The sequence below is a fragment of the Apodemus sylvaticus genome, chromosome 1 (assembly GCF_947179515.1).
Source record: "Apodemus sylvaticus chromosome 1, mApoSyl1.1, whole genome shotgun sequence".
NCBI lineage: Eukaryota > Metazoa > Chordata > Mammalia > Rodentia > Muridae > Apodemus > Apodemus sylvaticus.
In genome coordinates, this window is record NC_067472.1 from 168,313,601 (window position 1) to 168,339,138 (window position 25,538).

The 25,538-nt window shown below is 48.7% G+C and overlaps 1 protein-coding gene across 3 annotated transcripts in view; it reads left to right on the forward strand.

The window, feature by feature from the left end:
- Sergef (secretion regulating guanine nucleotide exchange factor) overlaps positions 1–25,538 on the forward strand; it is a 200,579-nt gene that overhangs the window by 91,193 nt on the left and 83,848 nt on the right. The window contains exon 10 of one of the 3 annotated variants that reach the window (XM_052162579.1): positions 6,924–8,634. The exons of the other annotated variants lie outside the window; for them this stretch is intronic. Coding sequence (XP_052018539.1) covers positions 6,924–7,037 — 114 coding nt within the window. The 3' untranslated portion in view covers positions 7,038–8,634. Of the gene's footprint in view, positions 1–6,923; positions 8,635–25,538 lie in introns of those variants that run through there. 3 annotated transcript variants of the gene reach the window in all.

Consider the following 25,538-nt stretch of genomic DNA (forward strand, 5'->3'; position numbering starts at 1 on the left):
GTACTCAAAGTCATATGAATTCTCTCCAAGGGAGGAAACAGACTTGGGAGTAATTTTAGTACCGAGTCACAACTGTTTGTCTTCGTCCCAGCTCATTTCTAAGAGGATTTGGGGTTCAGCGGTTTGTTGTGTGTGCTGGTGAGTAATTCAGAGCAGCTGTCTGAGATGTCACCCCAGCAGGGACAGAGCTGCCTCTCCAGCTCCGATTCCCAGGTTCAGCTGAGGGGTTCACTGCAGCCCTGGGCTGTGACCCCCCCTCCCCCAGCACACCTCTGTGTCTCTGCGCAGCCGCACTCATGTCTGCTGTTCACTGCACTCTGCCCTCCAGCCCCTCTAAGGGACGCTGGCCCTGAGTGCCAGGTCCCAAAGAATTTCTCCCTTTTCTCAACTTCCTTCTCATCTGCCTTTCGTCTATTGCATGGTTTTCAGAGAGTTGAGATAGGGAGGGATGGAGGGAGGGAGGGAGGGAAGATAGGGAGGGAAGAAGAGAGATATTTCTTGCCAGTTTCTCTTATAAACTGCTGAGGCACGGATCAGGCCCATCTTTACCCCTGCAGTACCACTCTGCATGGCACCTTTTCTAGAGTAATCTTCTAGAGTAATCACTCAGTAATCTCGAAGTGATGAAGTGAATGGGGGCAGCGTACGCCTATAATACCAGCACTCCAGAGGCTGAGGCAGGAGGATTGTGTATTATCAGCCAGCCTTGCCTGAGATAGATAGATAGATAGATAGATAGAGATGGATACATACATACACACATACATACATACATACATACATACATACATACATACATACATACATAGACAGATCCTCAAACCTGTTTCCTAACCACCTGGAAATCACGGACTTCTGGCCATACCTTTACTGTTTATTCATTTAGATCTGACACTATCAGATCTGACATCAGGCTAAGAGTCTACATTCTTAATTTCCCAGCTGATACTTAACCCGCTGCTTCAGGGACCACATATTATCTGGCCGGACTCTGGGATATATTAATAATAACTGAATAATGACAAGAATCAACACTTACAATGCAGTTCTTATGCACCAGGCTCTGTGCCAAGGGGCGCTTTATAGTTCTATTTAATTGGTTTTTTTTATTATTATTTTTTACTTTGTGCGTGTGATGGGGGAGGCCGTGTGTGTGTGTGTGTGTGTGGGCAGTCAGAGGATAGCTTTATGCAGTTTGCTCTCTCCTACCTTTATCACAATGCCAGGTTTGTGTAGCACATACTTTTGTGTTTCCTTGCCAGCTCCCACTTAATTATTATTTAAATTTATTTTTAATCGACAAGTAATACTTGTTTTCATTGGGGCTGAGGAGATACCTGATGATCCCCTGCATCTATGTAAAAACGCAAGCACGGTAGCCCATCTGTAATCTTAGCACAGAGAAGCACAGACCGGGAATTCCAGGGACTCACTGGCCGTCCGGCCAGTCAGTGAGCTCCAGTTGGGAGAGAACCTGTCTAAAAACAAGTAACTTGGAGGGCCATGGAGTAAGACCACTAGGATTAACCTTTGGCCTCTACCAGTGTATGCATGGATGTCCACACACATGCAATTATAAAATTTATGAGTTGGCATGATATCTTGGTGTATGTTTACAATGTGGAATGATCGGGTGAGACCACAAACCCTTCACCTCATGTACTTTTCATGGTGAACATGTCAAGTTCTCCTTAGCAATTTTGAAACATACAATGCATTATTATTTGTGTGTGGTCACCACTCTGCAGGAGATGGCTGCAGTCTGCTCCCCTGGCTGACTGAACAACTGCAGCTTCTCCACCCTGGTTATCCTGGGACTCGGAGCCTCTGCGTTCCCACTCGCAGGTTCTGAAGACTCCCCCAGTACTCTTGCTTCATGTACAAATTCCTGGGTCTGCCTTTTGATCCCAATTTGCTAGAGCTGGGTCCCCAGTTGAATCTGGGGCCAGCAAAGCTAGAAGCCTCCTGCAGGTGATAAGCCTCTCTACTCTGCCTTCATTTATGCTCAGTACAAAGTGTGGAGTTGGAAGAGGACACAGATCAACATAGCATAATGTACTTGACACTGAGAGCTGGACTCAGCCAAATTCCTCCGTAATGACTCAGAAAGTGCTTCAGGGTCTCCAGATGCCCTACACTCTTCAGTTTTGTCCTCCATTCCTGACTTGTGGACATATAGAAAAGCCAGGTGACACTGGAGCTCCTGGGGACTGGTGCACCAACCAAAGAGTACATATGGAGGGACCCATGGCGCTGGCCGCATATGTGGCAGAGGATGGCCTTGTTGGACATCAGTGGGAGGAGAGGCCCTTGGGCCTGAGGGTGTCTGATGCCCCAGTGTTAGGGAATGCCAGGGGCGGAAGACGGGAGTGGGTGAGTGGGTGGGGGAGCACCCTGCCCTCATAGAGGCAGGGGGAGGGGGTATGGGATAGAGAGTTTCTGGAGGGGAGACCTGGAAAGGGAAAATATTTGAAATGTAAATAAAGAAAATATCAAATAATAAGTAAGTACGTAAGTAAATAAATAAATAAATAAATGAAAGGGTCTTGGTATTCTACCAGCCCAGAGGGCCTACATCAATTGGATTCCATCTGGCTCTGGAGGATTTCGTTGGGAAAGTAATCTAAGAAGTTGGTTTTGAATGCAACCAATTGGATTGTGATCCTACAGGATTTTTTTTTTTTTTTGGAGTTATTTGGTTTTTTTGGATTGGTTTTTTTGAGACAGGGTTTCTCTGTATAGCTCTGGCTGTCCTGGAACTCACTCTGTAGACCAGGCTGGCCTCGAACTCAGAAATCCAACTAGCTCTGCCTCCCAGAGTGCTGGGATTATAGGCGTGCACCACCACTGCCCGGCTCCTACAGGATTTTAAGAGAAATAAAATACTATACTTGCCTGTTAGGACACAGTTTGCATGCTCATACCAAGGCTGGCCTCATAGGACATCAGTGTCTTCCCAATGGGTGTTCTGTTTTTGCTGGACAGGGCCTGTAGCTGTCCCTGGTTTCACAGCCGTGGGCTTCTTTGCATAGCTTTTCCACTTAGCCTGACTGACGTGGCTGTTGCCTATTTCTTTGTGTTGCCTCAGGGTGTGTTATAGTGGGAAACTCACCAATGCCTTGCCTGCCATGGGAGGTCCCGTCTGTGGGCCTTGTTTACTGTGGGTGGTGCAGAGGGGTGATGTGGTGCAGAGGGGTAATGTGGTGCAGAGGGGTAATGCGGTGCAGGAAGGTTCAGGATTGGTGTTCAGTGCACCATGTTAGAGCCATCAGGAAAGATTTTCTTCTGAAAACAAAGAAAATTGAGGTCTTCCTTAGTTTACCCGATGCCTTGCTTGGGCCCCTTGACTTAACAGACCTCAAATAGTGTTGTGATTCTAATGGCAACAGTGTTTCAGTTTGATAAACCTGGTGCTGTTTTTAACTCTCAATTTGACAAAACCTAGAATCACGCAGCTGAAGAGTGTCTCAGTGTGCTGTCTAGTTCAGGTTGGCTGGTGGGCAGGTCTCTGGGGATTATCTTGATTACCAATTGATGCAGGAAGACCCAGTCTAGTGTGGGTGGAACCATTCCCTAGGTCTGGGACTGAATTGTGGGAATATAATAAGTTGCCTAGCTAGAAAGCAAGCAAACATGGCAGGCAGCATGGGTGTCTGCCCTCATTCCTCACTGCTCCTGAGTGTGGCCAGCTCTCTGGCTCGGGCTCCTGCCTCTGCCCTCTCACTTCCCTGCAGTGATGAACTATAACCAGGAATTGGGAGCTAACAATCTTTTTTTTTTTTTTTGTCAAGTTTTGTTTGTTTTTATCAGAGCAGCAAAAATGAAGCTGAAGTAAATCTTAACTAGAAGTCAGTGTTGGTGGGGAGACTCCTATTAGCTTTACCTTCGGTGTGTGTGTTTGTGTGCACATGCGTGTGCGTGCGTGCATGTGTGTGTGTGTGTGGTTTAGTGTGTGAATATGGAAGTCAGAGGCTGACTTTAGTTGTCCTCCTGTATTGATTAACCCTTCACTTTTGAGACAGAGCCTCTGACTGAGAGTGAAGCTCATCTATGTGGTTGCGTTGACTGGCCAACAGGCCCTAGGGTTCAACCTGTTTTTACCTTCCTCAAAGCTGGGGTTAGAAGTGAATAGCCAGGCTTTCTTCATGGAGGTCGGGGATCCCAACACATGTCCTCAGGCTTGCACAGAAGCCACAGTCCCTGAGCTGTCTCCTCAGCCCTCTCCTGTGACCTTGGCTCACCGGGTCCTCATCATGTCTCTGGACATAATTTTATCTTTGAAATGAGGAGGTTGGCGTCTGGGACCTCAAGCCTGATTAGCCTGCTGCTCTACGGTTGTGCGGCGATTTAGTCCACGGAAATGTGTTCTCAGAACTCCTCCCCAGTACAGTGAAGTTTACCGATCCTGCCAGTATTTGTTGAAACATCTGGTATGGTTCAGGCATGATGAGGGTCACAGCTGTGAAGGAGACACAGGGTGCCATCATTACTTATTTCGTTTGTTCATACAGCAATCACATATGTTCATAGAACAAGTTCAGATTGCCAAGTACCATGCAGGAGGCTTTGAGAGATACAACAATGAATCAGGCGCAGGCCTAGCTGTCATGCTAGTGCTGTCCCAATGGGAGGGCAGACACAGTAGGTGAAGCTGTCCCTAACCACCTCTCTATAGTTGGCCCTCGCTTTTTACTCTGCCCCCCCTCCCATATTTATGAGAGCACCTGTCCTGGTTGTTTTCTGTTGCTGTGATAAAATACTGGCCATCATCAGCCTGGGGAGGAAAGGGTTTATTTGGCTTGCATGTCCCTGTCACAGCTGCTCCTGGAGGGAAGCCAGGGCAGGAAGTCAACAGGAGTGGAGGGAGGCGGGGACCGTGGAGGGATGCTGCGTACTGGCTTGTTCAGCGCACCTTGCCTGGCTCGCTTCTTAGCCAATCCCGGACTACCCACCTGCCCAGGGACGGCACTGTCCACAGTGGGCTGGGCCCTCCCGCGTTAACCTTCAATCTGAAAAAGTGTGTGCAGGCCAATCTCTCTTCCAGGGTGACTGTAGTTTTTGCCAACTTGATAAAGAAACCCACCAGCACGGCCATTATTCACTGACCTCGTGATACCACTTATTATCTGTCTCCATCACAGCTCCTGTAATCTGACCTGATATTACCAGTTAGTACTGGTCTCCTGATACCAGCGCAGGCTCCAGGAGAGTTCTGCTCTATAACCGTTCTATTTCAGAAGCTGGAAGAGTGCCTGCCTGCCACCAAATACACCTTCTCTTGAACATTAAAGGGAATCCCGTAAGATGCTAGGAACTGTGTGCTGTGAGAGACAGTCAGGTAGAACTATGGAACCAGTGAGAGGGAGAGGGACAGATCCCATGTGTCCGGGCCCTGGTTCTATCTCTAGCTGCATCTTAAAAACACCTTAAGATCTTCTAAAAGTGTCTGTTACCCAGGGCTGACTTAGCAAATAAGAATCTCAGTGGGGACGGAGTGGGGGGATGATCTTCGGGGTTAGTTTTGCAGCTGCTCAGCAGTTATGGGTCACATAGGGAAGGTAAGGCTAGCTAGGCTCTCCTCAAGCTTTGTGGAGGAGGCGGGGTCTGTGCTGGCCGGAAGACCAGGTGGGGTTTGGATGAGAGAGGGATTGCAGATGGAAGCACAGCTTGAACAAAGCACAGAGGCAGAAAGCTCAGGATGGGTCCCGGAGCCAGGGCTCATTTTGGCCAGAGCTGAGGAGCACAAAAGGGAATAACAGAAGCGTCGCCTTAAGGCCTGGCTGCAGCCAATTTCAGAAGGCTCCACATGCCAGGCCATGGGGTTTGGGCCTCACTGGGTTATGTAGTCAGTGAGAACTGTGAGTGGGTTTTGAACGGAAGTGATCAGAGCCTTCCCTGATTGCCCACCGTCAGCAGGTGACTTGGCAGCCAGCCGGGAAACCAGTTTTGGGGGGTCATTGCCGTGGTCTGTGTAGTGTGGGCTCAGCTGCAGCTGCTCTGCAGAGAGTGAGGAGAAGCGCTGAGTCAGAGCGTGTACACGCAGCGTGGAAGGCTGTCCTCACCAGCCTCCAGCCCCCACCCCCCCTTGTCCTGGTGCAGTCACTGGCACGGGGATCAGAGCATCAGTAGCCTAGCCTTTTCCTGTGTGTGTGGCAGAGGAATCAGCAGTGCAGATTGGAGAAATAAGAGCTAATTGTATTCGGACAATCACTGCTACAGAGAAGTCAGTACTACCCCAAGCTACCCCGGAAACCGACTCCCTGCAATCTTCATTTGTAGTGTGTGTGACTCTGCTTTGGTGGCTAGCTGAAGTATTGTGACATGTACCAGGGTTTAGCACTGATAATTCTGTTTTAAATTATTATTACATTTATTTATTGTGTGTATGTGTCACAGTGCACCCGTGGAGGTCAGGAGTCACTTCTCTTCTACCATGTGGGGCCCAGGAATCAAATTCAGGCTTGGTGGCTGGTGTCCTTACCTACTGAACCATCTTGCCTGTGCCAGCTAATTGCTTTGACAAAGTTTTAAATGTGTATGGGTATTTTGCCTGTATGAATGTCTGTGTTCCACGTGAGTGTCTGGTATCTGCAGAAGCAAGAGGGTGTTGAGTTGGGAATAGAATTACAGATGGTTGAGAGTGGGCGCTGGGAACTAAACCTGTGGGTCCTCTGCAAGAGCAGCCAGGGCTCCTAACTGCTGAGCCATCTCTCCAGGTTTGTCTGTGTTTTGAGACAGGGGCTTACTATGCAGTCCTGGCTGGACTTGAACAGCAAAGATCTACCTGCTGTCTCCTAAGTGCTGGGACTAAAGACATGGATGACCATGCTAGACAGTTTCTAAAGCTGTGGTGTGTGACTTTAAGTTTTTTTCAAATGACTACTTTTAATGATGGTTCTTAAATGCTTTGACCTCCCTTCTAGCCCAGCACCCACCAGAGGTCGTGGAAAAGAAAGGATATGGGGGAAGTGGACCTGTTTAGAAATGGTTGGAGCAACTTCCTTGTGTTGTCTGGAGATCTGCTCTTCAGTTCATAGGTCAGCCACAGCAGGAGGAGCAGGAGGAGCAGCAGCAGCAGCAGCAGCAGCAGCAGCAGCGTCATGACCTAGTAGGAACAGCCAGGCCTCAGCCTCAGCACAAGTCAGCAGGAGGGACCAGGGCCAACAGGAATGCCAGGAAAAGTTCTCAGCTGTGCCCCTCTCAGCAAAGCAAAGATCAGAGAAGACAGGAGACCAACAAGTGTTGGACAGCCATGTAAACAAGCCAAGTTCAGCCTCAGTGACTGTCTGTCGAGTCCTTTTTTATACTCCCTCTAAACGTGTCCTCCACTGGTCTTGCCCTAGCACGTGAGTCTGTCTCAGCTGAAGTCACTCTGCCAATCAGTCCTAGTCTGCAGAAGCTTCAAGAAGCTGTAGCACATCACCAGAAGTTTTCAGTGCATTTCTTTCTATGGAGTCTCAACAAATGGGGCTCCACTACACAATGTAAAGCAGACCAATACATATGTGCTGTTAGTGAAGAGTCCTTCATCACATGTCCTTTCACGTGCTTGCTTTAGCAGACCACCTTTTCTCCTGTTTCTGCATCAGTGAAACATTCCTTTATGAGTCTGCCTTACCCTTCTCACCTGTGTCTGCCTCAGGAAAACACCCCTTCACAAGTTTGCCCCAGCAAAACACCATCCAACACAACTGACTTTCCTTAAATTTCCACTTCACTGGTATATTGAGGACAGGCATCATCTGAGCTAAGTTCCAGGGGCCAGGGACCAGGGGCCAGGGTCTATTTTAGTAGTTTCATAGCAGAGTGCTGTAAGCATGGGGCATTTGCATAGGCAAGGACACTATGTGTATGTGGGGCTAGAGAAGGCACAGCTGATGAAGGGAAGGTGGATCTAATGTTGCTGATACAGGCTTGTGGGTAGAGGCCCCCCTGTTCTTGGCCAGCTGTTCCTGGTGCCAATGCCTCTCCAGGGTCAGATATTGCTCAGAAGGTCAGACAAGCAAGAGTTGCTAGTGTAGAGGTTTTTCTCTTTCCTCTGTCTGTTCATCTTGGATTGACCTTACTCACAGGTTTTAAAGAATGTCTCCAAGACACATAGAGACATATAATCTCCGCCATTTGTGAGGTTTGATACCCTCTATTAACTTCTTAGAATCCGTCAGGAAACTTCAAAATTAGGACAGGAGTTATTGCTGTATTTTACTCATGAGGAAACTGGGCCTGGGGTATGGTAGGATGACTTAATCTGCAGTGATGTAGCCAGAATGTGGAGGCTGGGACTGGTTTAAGCAGGCACGCAGGGGCGTCAGACAGGCTGGCTGTACACACAGGGAGTACACCAGTTTACTGCCTTTATTACCTAGTTGTGTGACTTTGGGCTAGTCTCTTACTAAACATTTCACCTTCATTAGCTACGAAATGAGAATCCCATCTCTATTTAAGGTTATTTGAAGATTAAAATGACAGTTCATTAAGAAAACATCCAGAAAAAAAAAAAAAAAGCCGGCGGTGGTGGTGAATGCCTGCAATCCCAGCACTCTGGGAGACAGAGGCAGGCAGATTTCTGAGTTCAAGGCCAGCCTGGTCTACAGAGTGAGTTCCAGGACAGCCAGAGCTACACAGAGAAACCCTGTCTCAGGGGAAAAAAAAAAAAAAGAAAGAAAAAAAAAGAAAGAAAACATCCAGAATACCGTGTCTGGGATATATTAGATGTTGAATTAACTTATTGTTAAAATATCAAATATTTCAAAAACATTTTGAAATAATTGTAATCCCATAGAAAAGTATATACAAATAATCTTGTATACCCTTCACCTTGTTCCCTATTACAGAGTCTTGTGTATTCAAAGAATAATATTAAAACTAATAAACTGATATTGGCACAATAATTGCTATTGACTATATTATAGATCTTCATCAGATTCCATTTCTCTTTTCGATACAAATTTGATGATTATTTCAGAAGTTTTCTCTCCTACTTCTGACAATAATTTTTAATATTATGTGTTTATGTATGAGTGTGTTTGTGGGCATACGTGTGTGTGTGTGTGTGTGTGTGTGTGTGTGTGTGTGTGCAAGTGCCAGAAGAGCATTCAGATCCATGGAGCTGGTGTTACAAGTGATCGTAAGCCACCTCAGGTGGGTGCCAGGAAACGAACTCTGGTCTTCTACAAGAACAACAGTCTCTTTTATCTGCTGAGCCATGTCTCCAACTCATCAGCTCTACCCCTGAGTGCAACACCAGATCTTCATTTCCTTTGCCTTTTCTGTGGTGTCTGTCTAGAAAGTTCTTTTTTGATTTTTAAAATAGCTCGTATTTCTCATTTATCGTATCATGGCTAGGTTATCTTCATTGTCTGATTTTCTTGTTTTCTTCACTGTTTTCCAGGTTGTATTCTTAGCCCCTGCTCTGTCTCCTGCATCCCAGGCTCCCAGGGAGAGCCTTTCGCTCCTCTTTATGTTATGATTCTAAATTCAGGGTCACCATCTTCTTTACCAGCCCCCTCTCTGGTCCCCTATTTCTAGCCATTTGCTGATTATAAACTATAATTATATCCTAGCCTGTCATTTTAAAATCCCCAATCTAGTGTCCTTCTACCTGCCCATCTGGCTTCCTTATTTCTGCCAATAAATAATTATTGAAACTACCCGGGGTGCCTGAGGAATGGAAGTATTCCTATTGTCTTGAGTGCAGTGAGCCCTGTGTTGGGTATATATTTGTGGGGAAAACAATCAAATTATATAAGTAAATACTTCAAGTATGTTTTGATAAAACTGTTGAAAACAAAACTTCCCATTACCACATAGCCTCAGCTTGAACAAGTTGTTCATTGGCCTGCAACCTCAGGCAAGCGAATCACCCTGCAGGGCTGTCAGAAGGATTAGATGACTTAATTTTGGTGATGTGTAAAGAGGTAACCTGCGGCATGTTAAGCTCTCAAGAATGACTTGCTCTTGTCATTGTCCTTTCTTCTCCTGCATAGTTTAAATGTTCTGTTTCTGGAGCAGTATTAGTGTCCAATAAGTGCATGGATGGATGGATGGATGGATGGATGGATGGATGGATGGGTGGATAGATAAGTAGATGGATGAATAGAAGGGAGGGTAGGTAGATGGATGAGTGGGTAAATGGGTAGATAGATAGATAGATAGATAGATAGATAGATGTATGAGTAGGTGGGTAGATGGATGGATGGGTGAGTGGGTAGATCTATGGATGGTTGGATAGATAGGTAGGTTAATGGGTGGGTGAATGGATAGGTAGATGGGTGGGTGAATGGGTGGGTGGATGGGTAAATAGATATGTGGATGGAGGGGTGGGTAGATGGATTGGTGGGTAGATGGATGGTTAGGTGGGTGGTGGGTAGACAGAAGGGTTGGTGAATGTATATATGTATGTATGTGTGTATGTATGTTTGTATGTATGTATTATGTATGGATGTGTAAGTAGGTGAATGGATGAGCAGATGGATAGATATGAAAAGGTGGATAGGTGAGTGGATACATGCTACGAGGTACTTGTAACTAACTTTTACCTAAATATACTCTTTGGGTTAGCATTGCCCTTTCCAGAAGTGCCTCCCCTGGGATTTGTAACACACTGGGTGCCTTGTGTCATTTAGAATACATTTCTCCATCAACTCACTGGGAACTCTAGATTCACTGGCAAGCAGTGGACACCTTGGGCTCCCCAAGTCAGCACCCCAGCAGCAGGGGCCTGTTGTGTTGTTTCCTCATCTGCAGGAAGCACAGCTTGAGTTTTTCAGCTATGTGAAGTCTTGTCTGCTTACCCAGAAGCACAAGGATCCTGACCACCTTTCCAAATCCCAGCACCAATGTCTGTATTGGTGTATCTGCCAGGAATCCATCGTCAGATGTTTTATTTATGTTGTTTTTTTCCCAAGTTGCTTTGGGTATTCTGTCTCTCCTCCCCATTTTTATTGGACATCCCAGGAGGACACATGCATTCATGTGGTTTCTTCTTCTGCTTTGCCAGTCAATGTATTTGCCAATACAGTAGATGCTCTAATCATGAATGGATGAATGCTAAGTGGTTTCAAAGTATTAGGGAAGCTTCATGCGATAAGACAGCTTCCCATCAGTTAGTTCATTATTAAATCCCAGAACTTAGAAGATTCATCCCTGAGTAGGGATTTCTAAATGCGTTTAGGGTGGCAAATGGTTCCAGTTCTGTCCCTCTCACCCACACCTTCCCCTTTGACTTATGAGGGAGTCATAAGACTCCTTTAAGGCCCAAGTTTAGACCCAGATCTTGCCTGCGTCCCCTAAACAGAGTTGGGCAGGTAGACACTGATTTGAAGATTTGTGTGATTATCAATGAGTAGTGAGAGGGTGTGGCTCATAGAGTGGGAGACATGCATCTGGCTGACCCACTCCGCCTCGGCAGCCAGGGTCTGCCGCAGGGGTAGACACAGCTCTTCTAATCCTGGTGCTCCCCTTGCTTTCTCCTGCATCCCCTTGCTTCCCTAGAAAGAAAATGAGAACTTCTTCCCAGGAGCTCTTTATGGGACATGGGACATCTGTTTTCCATCCCTCTGGATACACATTTCCTTTCCTAGCTCGCGACATTTGAGTGATGCCCCAGACAGCCACACTCACAGGCCTGGCTGTCTTTTCTCTAAGTCTTAAGGTACATATTCCTTAACCACACCACAGAGAACATGTCCATACCCAGGCTGCGGGTCTCCCAAGGCTGTGACATTATTCTATGTCACCCTGCTGGCCCCTTGCAGCTTGCAAGTTCACCACTCATGCTATTCCTTTGGGTTAGCATTGTCCTTTCCCGAAGCGCCTCCCCTAGGATTTGTAACACACTGGGTGCCTTGTGTCATTTAGAATACATTTCTTCATCAACTCACTGGGAACTCTAGATTCACTGGCGAGCAGTGGACACCTTGGGCTCCCCAAGTCAGCACCCCAGCAGTAGGGGCCTGTTGTATTGTTTCCTCATCTGCAGGACACAACAGGATTCCTGAGTTCCTTTAGATGAATCCTGAGACAGTGCTGGGGTCCCCATTTTCAATCTTAGGTTTCCAGACAAAGAACAAAAAACTCATTCAAGGTCCCAGTGCTGGTGGGTGGTGACCTTCCTACCCAGCATTCCCAGCTCCTCCTGGTTTGGCTTTCCTTTGGCTCATTCTGGCTTTAGCTCTAGGCTTCACTGTGATTATAGGCTAAACCCTTTATTATTCTGTCTGCTGCTTCTATACTTGTTTTAATTTTTGAGGAAGTTCCATAGATCCCAGCAGGACTTTGCTCCCCTTTGACTCTGGGGGTCTCTGGCTTTCCAAGCTGGTTGCAGAGTCCCCCCCCCCTGCCCCCGTCACTCTGAGCACCCACTAGTCTCTGATTTCATGTCCCTGGTATCAGGTCTGACCTGGCTTGGGCTCCTAGTCTGTCTGTGTTTCTTACAGCTTCTGTCTGTCTTGCTTCCTTGCTGGAGGAAGCTCTACATCCTATCAAGTGGCTTTAGTCTCCTCTGTGCTGTTTGTATCACACATTCAGCAGCCGTCCTTCTTCCTTCCTTCCTTCCTTTCTTCCTTCCTTCCTTCCTTCCTTCCTTCCTTCCTTCCTTCCTTCCTTCCTTCCTCCATCCCTCCCTCCCTCCCCTCCTTTCTTTCTTTTCTTCCTTCCTTTCTTTTTTATTAGATATATTCTTTATTTACATTTCAAATGATTTCTCCTTTTCTGGTTCCCCCTCCCTTTCTTTTTTCTTTCTTCCTTCCTTCCATTTTGTAAACATTTACTTGTTTTATGTACATGACTATTTTGTCTGAATGTATGTATGAGCATCCCTGGAACTGGACTTAGGGAAGCTCGTGAGCTGTTGTTTCAGGGCTGGGAACCAAACGCAGGCTCTCTGTATGAGCCACAAGTGATCTTCAGACCCAGCCAACTCTCTAGCCCCACCACCAGCCATTTCTGAAATGGTTGCCCGGTAGGTAAGCATTGGTCCAAGGAATCAGGGGCTCTCAACATTCACTAGGTAAAAATGATGGCAGAGACGGAAGATGTTCGTTCACGTGCAGGAGGAGCGTGTGTAATCCAGACCCAGGGAGCAGGCGTGTCTTTCTGGCACAGACTGGGCAGAGCCCAAGGGATTAGTTGGAGTTGCTTCAGTGGGTGGGTGGGTGGCAGTGGCAGTTGGGGAGTTGTAGGTAAGGTACAAAGAGGTACTTTAATGGGGACAGGGCATCACATGCTCAGAGGACGGGCAGCTCCTCAGCCCTGCTAGAGCAGGCCTGCGGGAAGGGTGAGAGATGAGGCCAAGAGGTGACATGGCCAGGGGGTGCTGGTGAGAGCTACAGTGAGCAGTACTTAGTCCTCTGCTTAGAACAGTACTTAGGGCAGACCACTGGTGGTGGGGTGGAGGGACTGTGGCAGTGACCAGGACCAGGCTGAGCAAAGGTTATGGTAGTAATAGCAGATCCATGGATTCTGGTATGCAGGAGGTGGATAGACGTCGCCTCTGATTAGCTGTCTGTCAAATCCAGAGCTGTCCTGCTTCACCCTGTACGTCTCTGCCTCCCTGTCCCCATGCTCTTCCTTCTCCTGACACTTGCTTCTTGGCTGGTTCTGCATGTCCGACCACACTCTTCAGCTCAATCCCGAGGAGAGAGAGGCTCAGTGTTCTGTGGCATCCCTTCAATGTGCCCCTCTCAGCATCCCTCCTCCCTCCTCCTCCCTCCTCCTCCCTCCTCCTCCCTCCCATCTTCAGCAGCAGCAGGGGGTGGGGGGGCACTGGGGCAAGGGTGACCTTACAGCCATAGTTGCTAAGTTCTCTAAAGCAAAGGAAGGAGAGACACGGGAAACACACAGCTGCCTTGCATTGGTAGACTAGGTTTTTAAACAGAAGGGCAAGAACGGGTGGCTCGTTCCCGCACAGAGAAGACAAGGCCTGATGCAGGTCACCATACAAGGAGGTGCTGGGAGGACAGGGCTGGTGCCCGCAGCCTTTTATGGAATCAAGTGGAGTGTTGGCATTGGAATTGTACCCCCTCCCCCCAGAGCTCATCCAGCCTCTTCCTCTGATGAAGACTTTGAAATTTCTAGGGGTCGTGTGGTTTGCCCAAGGTCACAATAAGCTGGCAGCCACAATGGAACCAGAAAGGAAGTCACTGGTTCTGTTCTTTCATGGGGCCCAGTGACAGTTCGTGGTTCTTTTCCCCTTTTTCCTTTTTCTTTGTCATAAGTTTGACAGTTTGACAGTCTGGAGAATAAGACTCACAGGCTGTTTTAACAACAGTCTAGCTCCATATTCCCTGTCTCGCCCCCACCCCCGCCCCTCCATGGGAATCGCTTGCCCAAGGTCACAGGGTGAGGGAGGGTAGTGCAGCCTGCAGACCTGAAGTCCAGTCCTTCTCTGCACATTCAGAGGCTCTTCCAGGGCTCTGGATTGGAGAACTTGGGCTGAAAAGTCTCCTTCAAGTGTCTTCCTACCACAGTCAGCTTCACCAGCCCCTACCTCATGGCTCCCCCCCACCCACCCCACTCCTGTCTTTTTCTTGTGTGGCCGTGGAAACTGCATCACCTTAATTAGGCTGCTCGCCGCAGTACTTTTCCACTGAGTTTACGCGGAGCCGTGAATTTGTTGTAACAAGCGGCCCTGCCGGCTGCAGTATCTGATTGGCATGCCAGGAGCATCACCAGTGAACAGCTAAATAGAGATGGGAGGAAAGTGGGTCAGGAAACAGGCCTCGCTCGCTCTGGTACCTGCAGAGGCTGCGGAAGGCAGCGCAGAGCAGAGGCGGCAGGTGGCCACAGCATGGCACTGTCTCCCGCGGCCTGCGCCTCTGAGCACCCTGCTCCCACCAGCTCAGTGCTGCAGCCTCCCTTCCCCCTCTGCAGGTGATTGTTCCTGTGGCCATTTTTGCCTTCTGTTTATGGATGGACAAAGCTTTTATACCAGACAGCCTGGGGTGGGGGTGACTTTTGACTCAGTAAAGAATGCCAGAGAAGGGTTCGATTGGAACACCGGCCACTGACTTTCTAAACCTTCAAGGCCTTTGGGTTCCCAGGACTGGTGCTGTAATAAGCGGACCGGCTGGGTTGGAGAGGGCTACACAGCGGTATGTGAGCAGACGGGCCAGTAGCATTCTTCCCGCTCCCGTGTCTCCGGCTGCCCCTTCCTTAACCTACCCTCCTCTTCCCCCAATTCTGTCACATGCTTGTGCTGAGTTCCCAGAGAGAGGAATGAGTGATTGTGCCAGAGGGACAAGGGAAGCTTCTTGATGGCATCGAGGACTCGGTCAAGAGAAGAAGGGATGGGGATAAATGGTCAGAGCTCGCCATGTCGATCCCAGGGCTGCCTCCTGGAGGCCAGTGGAGTCTGTCTCAGAATGGGAGGCTGCCTGGAGTCTGCTCATCCATCCATCCATCCATCCATCCATCCATCCATCCATCCATCCATCCAGCAAGCTAAGGCGCAGACAGGAAAAGCTAGACTGTGGGCCTGCCCAGTGTGGTTAGAACCATGCCGCGCCTTGTTTCTAAGGCCCCTTGGGGAATATCCAATCCCCTTTGGCTTTTAGTCCTGGGTGTGAAGTCGGGAGTTTACCTGAGGTTCTCCACCCATAAACTACACACATTAGGGATGACGGAGCACTGGGCCCAGCGAACCTAGGGTCTCAGGCTCAATCGATCCCATCTCTACAATGTTGTCCTTCCTCTACTCCAGGCTAGCCCCTCAGCTACCCCAGGCTAGCCCCTCAGGCCAGTGTACACTGTTCCCTTAGCCACAGGGTCTCCTTGAGTAGTACTGGAGAGCAGTAGGTCTCATCTCAGTGTGAGGGCAGATTCTCAGAACTGACAAATCCCGGCGGCAAGAGCCCGCACTGTTGTGCTTGTCTGTAGTTCTGTGAGAAAATTGGGCTCGTTTTGTTGAGAAAATTGTTTTCAATAATTTCCACTTAAATTTACTGAAATTCATTTTAATGACCACCTTTGTTAGAGCACTTCCACACTGCACAGTGCACCTTTCCCTTTGGAGGAGAAATCGGAGGGTGGAATAAAACCAGTCTGTCTGACAGATCCTTTGGAGAGTTTTAGTTCAGCATGGTGTCTTTGGACTAAGTAATGAGACACTGAAATGAAGTGTGCCCATTTCCTGATAGATGTACCAAATGAACCATTTTGATAGGCTCTTTCAAGGCCAGTATGTTGTGGAAGGTAATTGACCATTCAGATGTCAAGTAGTCTCTCGATGGAGCAAAGTGGAACACATGGACAAAAACGCCCATCAGGATTGTCCTGAGATGTTCGGCCTGTGAAAATGGCTCTCCTGTGACCTTGGCACTAGACAGCGGCAGGCCTCCACTGCTGTCTCCCTAAGCTGTGGTGAGCTGTGAGAATGGGCGGTTTTAGATGCACCCCCCCAACCATTTCTGTGGTCTAGGAAGGCTCTGTCTATCCACACACAGCCAGGAGGCCTGTGGCTGAGTGTTTGTTAGAGGAGAGGGAAGGAGAGAGTCTTCTTAGCATCCCAGATGTGTTCCATTTAGGCCACACAGTCTCAAGCATTTCTGCATACTTGTCCTTTTGGGGTTGCATCAGGACTGTCACTAGGGTCATGTCAGCAATTCATAGACCTGGTTGGAAAGGGTAGAGAAGAAAGAGGTCACACAGAGGGCAGCAACCTGCAGGCCTCTGGCCACAGGGCAGTGCCCACGGAGGCCTTTGGAGTCTGTCCTGAGCTAGGCATGCCTGGCTACAACCTCTTTGGTCATTCATGGACACCTAGTTTAAAAGTGGCCCTTAGTCCTCCACCATCTGGCAGCAGTCAGGCCGTGGGCCACCCGCCTTGGCTTTGCCTCTGGGAATGTTTTTCTGCTCCTTGGAGAACCTGGTTCTGTGGGAGGAAGAAGGTGACGGTTCACTGAGCCAACTCGAAGCTGAAGGCAGGTTCCTTACCGCTCCTCTTTCTCACCCTGCTTTGTTATGACCTCAACTCCCCAACAATGCCCAGAATAGAAGCCCGCTGGTCCAGCCTCTCCCTCCTCTTCACTAGGCTGAGAACAGAAGTGATCATGCCTTCAAGGTCTACACGGCCAAGGTGATGGCAGGATTGCAGTGCTCACTGCGAATGGCTATATACTTTGTCCTTTAAAAACACCCCCAAGACTTAGAGACCCCCCCCACTCCCCGTGTCTGTGCCTCTCCTCCTGCCTGCCGTGCTGCCCCCGGGTTAGCAAGCCTGGGAACTTGATGTATAACTCGCCCTTCCTCATGTGTCTGTTCCCTGAGCAAATCCCGTGATGTCAGCCCTGGAGTGCCCCGTGTTCCCATTCCCATCTTTGTCACTTCTGCTGCCACCTGCATAATTCCGAGCTGCTCTGTCCTCCGTGTTGACCGGCAGTGCGAGCTGCTGCTGGCTGCTCAGGCCGTCCTCGTCAGCTTGCTTGTTTACATCCCAGGCTCTTCTGTTAACTGCTCATTAAATGTTCTACAATCCATCCAGAACAACCTTGTCGGAACAGGCAGGGAGGAAGCACATATCTATCTTCTCTCTTGTCATTTCTCTCAGATGAATGAATTAAATATTTTTATTGCCTTGAAGATTAATTACCTCCCATCCTCAGGCCAGCTTTAATATTCTAGATGTCGTTTCTTGTGATTGGGGCCTGACAGGGTTTCTGCTCCTCTCCCTGACTCCTTCCTTTGCCTGGGCTTTGGTTTCTGTGTGGCCTTGGCTTCTGTGGGAAGAGGGCAGGCTTGACCTGTGGCTTTAGAGGAAGTGCTGAGTTGTGGATTTTACAGCTCACGTACCTCCTGGATTTCTCTGGCTTGTAGGGTATGGTTATTGTGGTCACTAAATAAAACACTTGAGACCCAGAGAATGTAAGCGATGGGCCCAAGGCTGTCCAGTGGATATATTTTAGATGCTGATGCCACACTGGGTTTTAGACTATAGATGTGCTTTATCATTTGCACACGAGTGGAAAAGACCCCGATGTGCAGATTTAACCAATCTGGCACCCCCCTTTGGAAGCATCTATTATGACATAGACATGCCTTGTCAAGGTGAGGACGGAGAGGCAGCCACCTCTAAGCAGGTGATGCCGGCTGGATAGGAGACATCTCTCGTACCCCAGAAATGGACACGCTCCTCCTTGAAGGTTTCCTCCGTGTTTGCAGGGATCTTTTCATTTGTCTCTAAGGTGGCTTCTCAAAGGCTGGTGTGCATGTGCGTGCATGCGTGCATATCTGGGGGCGGGGATGAAGTGCCTGCCTCAGAAGCATGAGGACCTGAGTTCTAGCCCCACACCCATATAAAAAGGCCAGGAAAGGTAACATGAACCTGGAAACTCAGGATTGGGAAGGAGGAGACAGAAGGATTCCCGGGTCTCTGGTCAGCTAGCTTAGCTCAAGTGGTGATTTCCAGACCAAGGAGAGACCCTGTCTTAAAGGTGGATGACATTTCTAAAAATGATGCTCATGGTTGTCTCTAGCATCCACGTGCATGTATGTACATGTAAACACATGTGCATCCCCATAAACATGCATATACACGAGTACCAACCTCCCCCCACACAGATGTGCATGAGTGCGCGCACACACACACACACACACACTCTAAAGTGGTTTATTAGTTAGCTCCCAATGACCTGACTTCAGTTCCTCATTCCTGCCTGTACCACCTCCAAACAAGTGTTTTCTCCTATTTTCTTACGTGTGCTGCCTCTTCTGTGCCCTCTCACAACTCTCTGTTCTCCTGGCCAGCCTGTTCTAGCTTCCCTGGCCTCAAGTCCCGATGACTCAGCTTGAGAAGAGTCCTCTAGTCATGGAGTCTGCCGGAAGTCCCCAGCTCTACTGCTGTACCCTCTGGGCATTTCTTGAAGTTCAGGTGCTCCTGTCTGACCCACAGCTGGGGGGCGGTGCTTTCTGTCCTGGATCCCTGTGGCACCTTTAGTGCTGTCTAGGCCTCTGTCTGTCTTTCATCCATTCAGGACACACATGGACTTCAAACACTGCCCTGCTTTTCAGCTAGAAGCACCAGGAACTGGGCCAAGTGTGGTGCGGTTCATGCTTTAACCCCAGCACTCAGGGGGCAGAGGCAGGTGGCTCTCCATGAACGTGAGGCCCGCTGAGCCATGTGAGACCCTGTCCCCAAGCAAGCACACAGACGACTAAAACTCCAGAAGTCTATCACACCGCTGATTCTTGCTCTTCCGTATCCCAATCCTTCATCCCAATCTGAGAGTGCCCCAGCGGCCCTGGCTGTGAGTGTGCCCTGCAGACTGTAAGGCCTTGAAGGCTTTAGCTGTGGGACACCCACTGTGAGGTGGTGATTGGCAGCTCCTCTGGGGAGAGTGAGTTAAGGCTTTCGATTCCCTTTGTTTTGTTTCTGCAGTGCTCTGGTCAAGCCTGGGTGGGGTGCATCTTGGGCTCCAGCACTGACTGCATCTCAGACATTTATGTTGTTATGTGCTTCTTGTAGAGATGGAAACTGAGGCCCTGCCTGGGGTGGCCTTGGGCAAAAGGCCTAGAGCTGGAGGGGGGAGTCTTCAGGCTGGCGGGAGGAACAAGCCAAGTAGGGAACTAGCTTTGTGGAGGAACACGCCCATTGCCCGGAGAAGCACAGTTGTGCATCGATGACCACTCAGCATGGTAGAATGTTTTCTAGTGGTGGCCCAGGAGACTTCACGAACTTAGATTGCACTGAGTGGGAAGGGTGACAGTTTTTCTCCAGAAGGCACAGGAAGGATGTGGCTAGCAGAGACTCTTGGGGGAAATGCCCCCTTGGTGTCACCAGGGATCAGTGGTACACCGTCCATATTGGAGCGCAGAGCTGGGGGAGATGCAGCGAGACACGAGACTGTTCACTGATGAACATTTCAGTGTCTGGCTGGAAGGTTCACATAGGCACAGGGGAGCTGCACCGGCAGGCTCTGAGCAGCGGCGGTGCTGGGCCTGAGCTGAGATTTACAAAGGTTACCTTAGACCCAGGGGATTGGAGAGAATTGGTAGCAGGGAGGGGAAATGCTAAGGAGCTGTTGCAATCATCCCAGACACATGTTCTCAGGGCTGAACAGCCCAGTGGCAGCGAGGAGAAAGGCAGCAGGAGGGCAGAACGAACGGACGGACGCACAGTAGCAGGACTCAGTGACTGTGAGAAGACAGAAGTGGCTGTAGGGAGGCAATGGCAGCAGGAACTGATGCCGGGCCGACCGTTTGGAGGGCGGCCGGGTGTGGGGCTGGGAAGGGAGGGTAATAACTGCAGTTTGAGCGTTGACATTTGCGGTGCAGGTGAACCACCCGGTTTCTGTGGTGCTTAGTGTTGTTAAGCTGCTGCCATTCACAGCCCCTCTGGTGTTCCTCTTAGTACACGTGCCTGCCTTTTATGGGCAGCTCGGAACTCTGATGGGCCCTCCATGCCCCCTCCAGTACCCTAAGTCCAGCCACCCTCGTGTGTGCCTCTGTGCACATGGGAAGAGCACCTGGAGGTTACGATCGATGTAACCTTGCAGCTCGTGTCTGGGTATTTATGGGAGAGGAAGCACTTGGAGTGACCGGAAATGTGTTGACTTTCCCCGCCAATCTCCTAGGTAAGGTCCCTGAAGCATTGACTCAATAAGCTAAAAAGGTTCCTAGAAAAGGCAGTTTTACTAATGAACGTACCAGAAGCCATTAGGACGTAACAGATATGAAAGTCAGCTGTCGTAGGAAGGTGGAGATGGTTGGATGAAATCAAATCTAAAAGTACACTCAGCCATCAGAGCTGAGATTGATGTCTTAGGAGTGTTAAGAACAGCTGTCACGCACTGACTGCTTTCTTGGGGCGGATATTGCTGAGAGCGTTTTACATGTAGTAATGAACTCAAGTCTCATGCAAACCCAGCAAAATAGCAACTATTACTATGTCTGTGTCATGGGTGTGGAAACCGAGGCAGCTTGTCCAGGGTCATGTAACTTGTACATGGTGGAGGCAGGATTCGAACTCAGACCTTTAGTACCAAGACCTGCTATGCCCTACCCCTTGGCTGTCTTCCAGCCAACTTTAGACCATTGTTAACACAAATATCAAGCCATTCTCAACTGCTAGGAGACAGGAACATCATTGCCGTCTTCTCGGCTCCGTTGTGCTGTAATGGTGCCTGGTATGAAATTTGCGTTCACTAACTGCACATCGAGTGAATGTCCTTCCAAGTCGCTTTCGTATTGTGAAGAGAAGGTGGGCAAAAGTCTCTCATGGAGCCTCATCCTTGCTGTGAGGCCAAGGATAACATTGAACGACTGATGCTCGTTTCTCCTGTCTCCACTCCTGAGTTTCCATGGTGCTTATGGCCAGACCTAGGGCTTCATGCATGCTAGCTGACCACTGTGCCAACTGAACTACATTCTCAGTCCAAGTTAAAATGGAAATCAGTCTGGAGGTTCCTCAGAAAACTGGACACGACACTTCCAGAGGACCCTGCTATACCTCTCCTGGACATATACCCAAAGGATTCCCCGGCATGCAATAAAGACACATGCTCCATTATGTTCACAGCAGCCTTATTTATAATAGCCAGAAGCTGGAAAGAACCCAGATGCCCCTCAAAGGAGGAATGGATACAGAAAATGTGGTATATTTACACAATGGAATACTACTCAGCAATTAGAAACAATGAATTCACAAAATTTTTAGGCAAATGGTTTGATCTGGAAAATATCATCCTAAGTGAGGTAACCCAATCACAAAAGAATACACATGGAATGCAATCTCTGATAAGTGGATATTAATTAGCCCAGAAGCCCTGAATACCCAAGGCACAAATTGCATAACAAATGACTCCCATGTAGAAGTATGGAGAGGGTCCTGATCCTGGAAAGGATTGATCTAGCATGGGAAGGGAATATAAGGACAAAGAAAAAGGAGGGAGGTGATTGGAGAAGGGATGGAGAGAAGAAGGTTTATGGGACATATGGGGAGGGGAGATCCGGGAAAGGGGAAATCATTTGGAATGTAAACAAAGAATATAAAAAATAAAAATATTTAATATATATATATATATACCAAAAATATGAATTAAAGAAAATTAAAAAAAAAGATTTAAAATTTTATTTTCATTTTGTGTGTAGAGATGTTTGCCTGCACGTATTTCTGTGCACCGTGCACATGCTTAGCATCTCTGGAAGCCACAAGAGGGCATCTGATCCTCTGGGGTGACAGGTGGTTGTGGGTCACCATGCGGGGGATGGGAATTGAGTAGGGGATGGGTCCTCTGGAAGCGCCGTTAGTGCTCTTCACCGCTGAGCTGTCTCTCCAGCCCAGCAACTCCATTTAAAACACACTGCTTTGCTGTTACTGGCACAGATGTTATATTTTGCCGAGAAGGTATCGTGTGGTGACATGACTCCCTGTCTACTGTAAGTCTGGACATATCACGAGACTGTCTGGAATAAAACCACCATAGTATGGACGCAGTAATGTTTTGTTCATGCAATTATTATGGCCAACACACCAAGAATTAAATTCTGACTGTTTTGGAGAGTTAGTTTTCTTTTCTCTATATATTTTTGTTAAAAAGAAAAGTTTTTAAAAATACCAAACCATTTGGGGAAAATGGTCCCTGATCCCTCTGTGGTTTCACACTTTCCCATTGTTTCCTGGGCCACATAGGGAGTAGACGGAAGGCAGACCTGGGTGTAAGCGCCTACATACCCGCGTCCGTGGTTAAGTTCAGCCATCAGGACAGTCTTCGGAGTTATCACTACAATCCCTGTTACACATGAGGAGACTGGAGCTAAGACAGTCTTGGTAACTTGGCCGAGTTCACAGATGGAGCAGGTGATGGGCCAAACCTGCTGTCACCTGACCTAGTACAGTGGCTTTCTGACTGACCACAAAGCCTGGTCCTAATGCCAGGCAGTCTCCTGGCACTCAAGCGTCATTCTTGGTGCCCTGGACCAAGGGTGGCAGTGTGTGCTCACAGCCTTAGATTAGGACTGTGGTAACAAGCAAGGCATCCCACAGTATTTGTCTTCTCTTGCAGAGAGCATGGGTTCTGTTCCCAGTACCTGCGTGGGGTCTCACTGGGGTCTGTAAATCTAGTTCTGGGGGAATCCAAACCCTCTTCTGGTCTTCCTGGGCACCAGGCATGCATGAAGAGCTCTACATGCATGCACTTACACACATATAGAAAACAAACATAAAACTTTAAGATACATATTTGGCCTCTGGCTGGGCATGTAGCTCAGTTACTAACGTACCCCAGAGCCTGCCGGAAGCGCTGGGTTTGATCCCCAGCATGGCAGAACGCAGGCGCGGTAGCCTGTGCCTGTCATTCCATAGCTCAGGAGGTAGAATCAGGAGGATAAAAAGTGTTTTAAAACAATGTTGAATTATTGTGGATGCGCGACATACCCTGGACTATATTAAGAGGAACTTGGGGAGAGAAATGAATGTGTCATGGCCTTTGGAAGGCTTGGCTTGCCCGTCACAATGTGTTTTAGGGTTTCTATGTTTGGTTTTGATAGACTGTCTACCTCCTATATGGGAGCTCAGCCAAAGGAAGTCAGTGAGACTGGACGGTCCTTCGCTCCAAGCTCCACCCTTTTCTTTTGTCGCTGTACCCCAGGTTTGCCATGCCTATAGTTTTGTGGTACCACAGCATCTACTTCCTCTGTGACCGTCCTTCCGTCAGCCGCTGAGGCCCGTTTGTTTCTTTATCGCTGCATCTGTCCCTTCCTGTTGATGAGCGGAATTCCAGTGTGGCTGAACTACAATCTGTCAGTTTGCCTCTTGTATCAGTTTTCTCAAACTGCCCAACAGGTTACCACTTACAACAGTGTGCATTTATTGGGTAACAGTTGTGGCAGTCAGCAGTCTCCATAGAATCGGTTTTATTTTCAAATTATGACTTTGCAAGACTAAAACCAAGGTGTGTGTGTGTGTGGGTGTGGGGGCTGGAAGTCATGGAGAGGCTCTGGGTAGACTGCGCTCCTGTGTCCTCTCAGCTCAGCAGGCACACTTGAGTCCCTTGAGACTACAGGAGTGAAGTCACACTCAGCACTGTCAGCCCGTGGTCACCCACAGCTCCTACTGTGTGTCTGTCCTCTCAACATGAATCCATGATGCTATGCGACAAAAGTTATTTAAAAAGAAGATCACAAAGATGTAAGGCTAAGTACGTTTGTGATTTTTGTTGGTCCACACTGAGAAAAACAAGTATCATATGTTTTCTGTCACAGTTGGAATCTAGATTTAAAAAGAAAGCCAAAAGAGTAGAAGGGTGACTCGGGGAGAAGAACGGGGTTAGCAGACAGCAGGGCAGAGGTCATACTATGCACACACGTGCGTGCATGTGTGGAAATGTCAAGATTTTGTACAGCTAACAGGCACTGGTTAAATTACCAAATACTAACTCATGATAATTTTATTCTGCTCATGACCTTGTGTCTGGAGATTAGGGGCAATCACCTGGAAGGAGAAGGAGAAATGCGTTAGTCCTACCCCCAGGGGCGAGGAAAGGCCTCCTATGGAGGAACCTGCAGAATGGAAGGTGCTGTGCAGATGTCATGGAGGGCGTGGTCTGCTGCACGCGTTATTCAGGAGCCCATTGTGACACAGATGTGTCATCCATCAGGAAGAAGGCATTTTGCCTGTTGTGGATGTGTAGCCAGGAATAGAACCCACAGTCTGCAACTTTGTTTTGAACTGGGAAAGTTAAAAAGTCACCCCACTCCACCAAGAAGGGGCCTGTGAGGATCACTTGGCCAGGAGCCGCCCTGCAGGCAGCGGTGGGTCTCGGGGCAGGACAGCCACACGTTTGTCTGCTGACTTGTGGGCTGTGCTTGAATGGAACTCAGTCAGGGTCACTTCACTTTTAATCTCAGAAAGAATGTGGCTTTAGGGTCTGGCCTTAGAGATTCTATTTTATTTTATCTTAAAAGCCAACATGCTGGCTGGAGATATATGATAGCAGGTCCAGAATTCACCTGACGTGCAAGGAACCCTGGGTACTGTACGAACCAGGCCTGGGGTCCATGCCCTGCACTCAGAAGGTGTGGACGTGAGGGGCAGAAGTTCAAGGTCATAAGGTCATCCTCAGTGATGTAGTAAATTTAAGAGCAGTCTGAGATACAGAAGACCATGCTTGGGGGAGGAGGCACAATAATGCTTTCTCACCATGAGGCTCCTGAAGGTGTCACATGTCACAGACCCTCTTGGGTAGCGCCATATTCAGGTGTCTTGCCCCTGACTGGCAGTGACCCAACTGAGCTCAGCTAAGCATCTGCAGCAGAAGAAGTCCGTCCTTGCAGCTGTTGCCTGTGGTCCTCAGGGAGGGAATTGAGATAGGAGGACAATGGGCCTCCCGTACCCTACCAGCCCGCTTTCCAAGGGCCCCCACCCTGTGAGGCCGTCCAGGGGCTTTTCCTCAGGTCTTGTGAGATCTTCCTGCCATGTCTCGGGGGGAGGGGAACATTCTGTTAGTCACTAAATTCGAGGGGTCACCTGAATCCACCCATTATTTACAGAACCCATGAGGAGTGGGGCCAGCTTGGAGATAAACTCAATCCGTTCTGTCAGCATC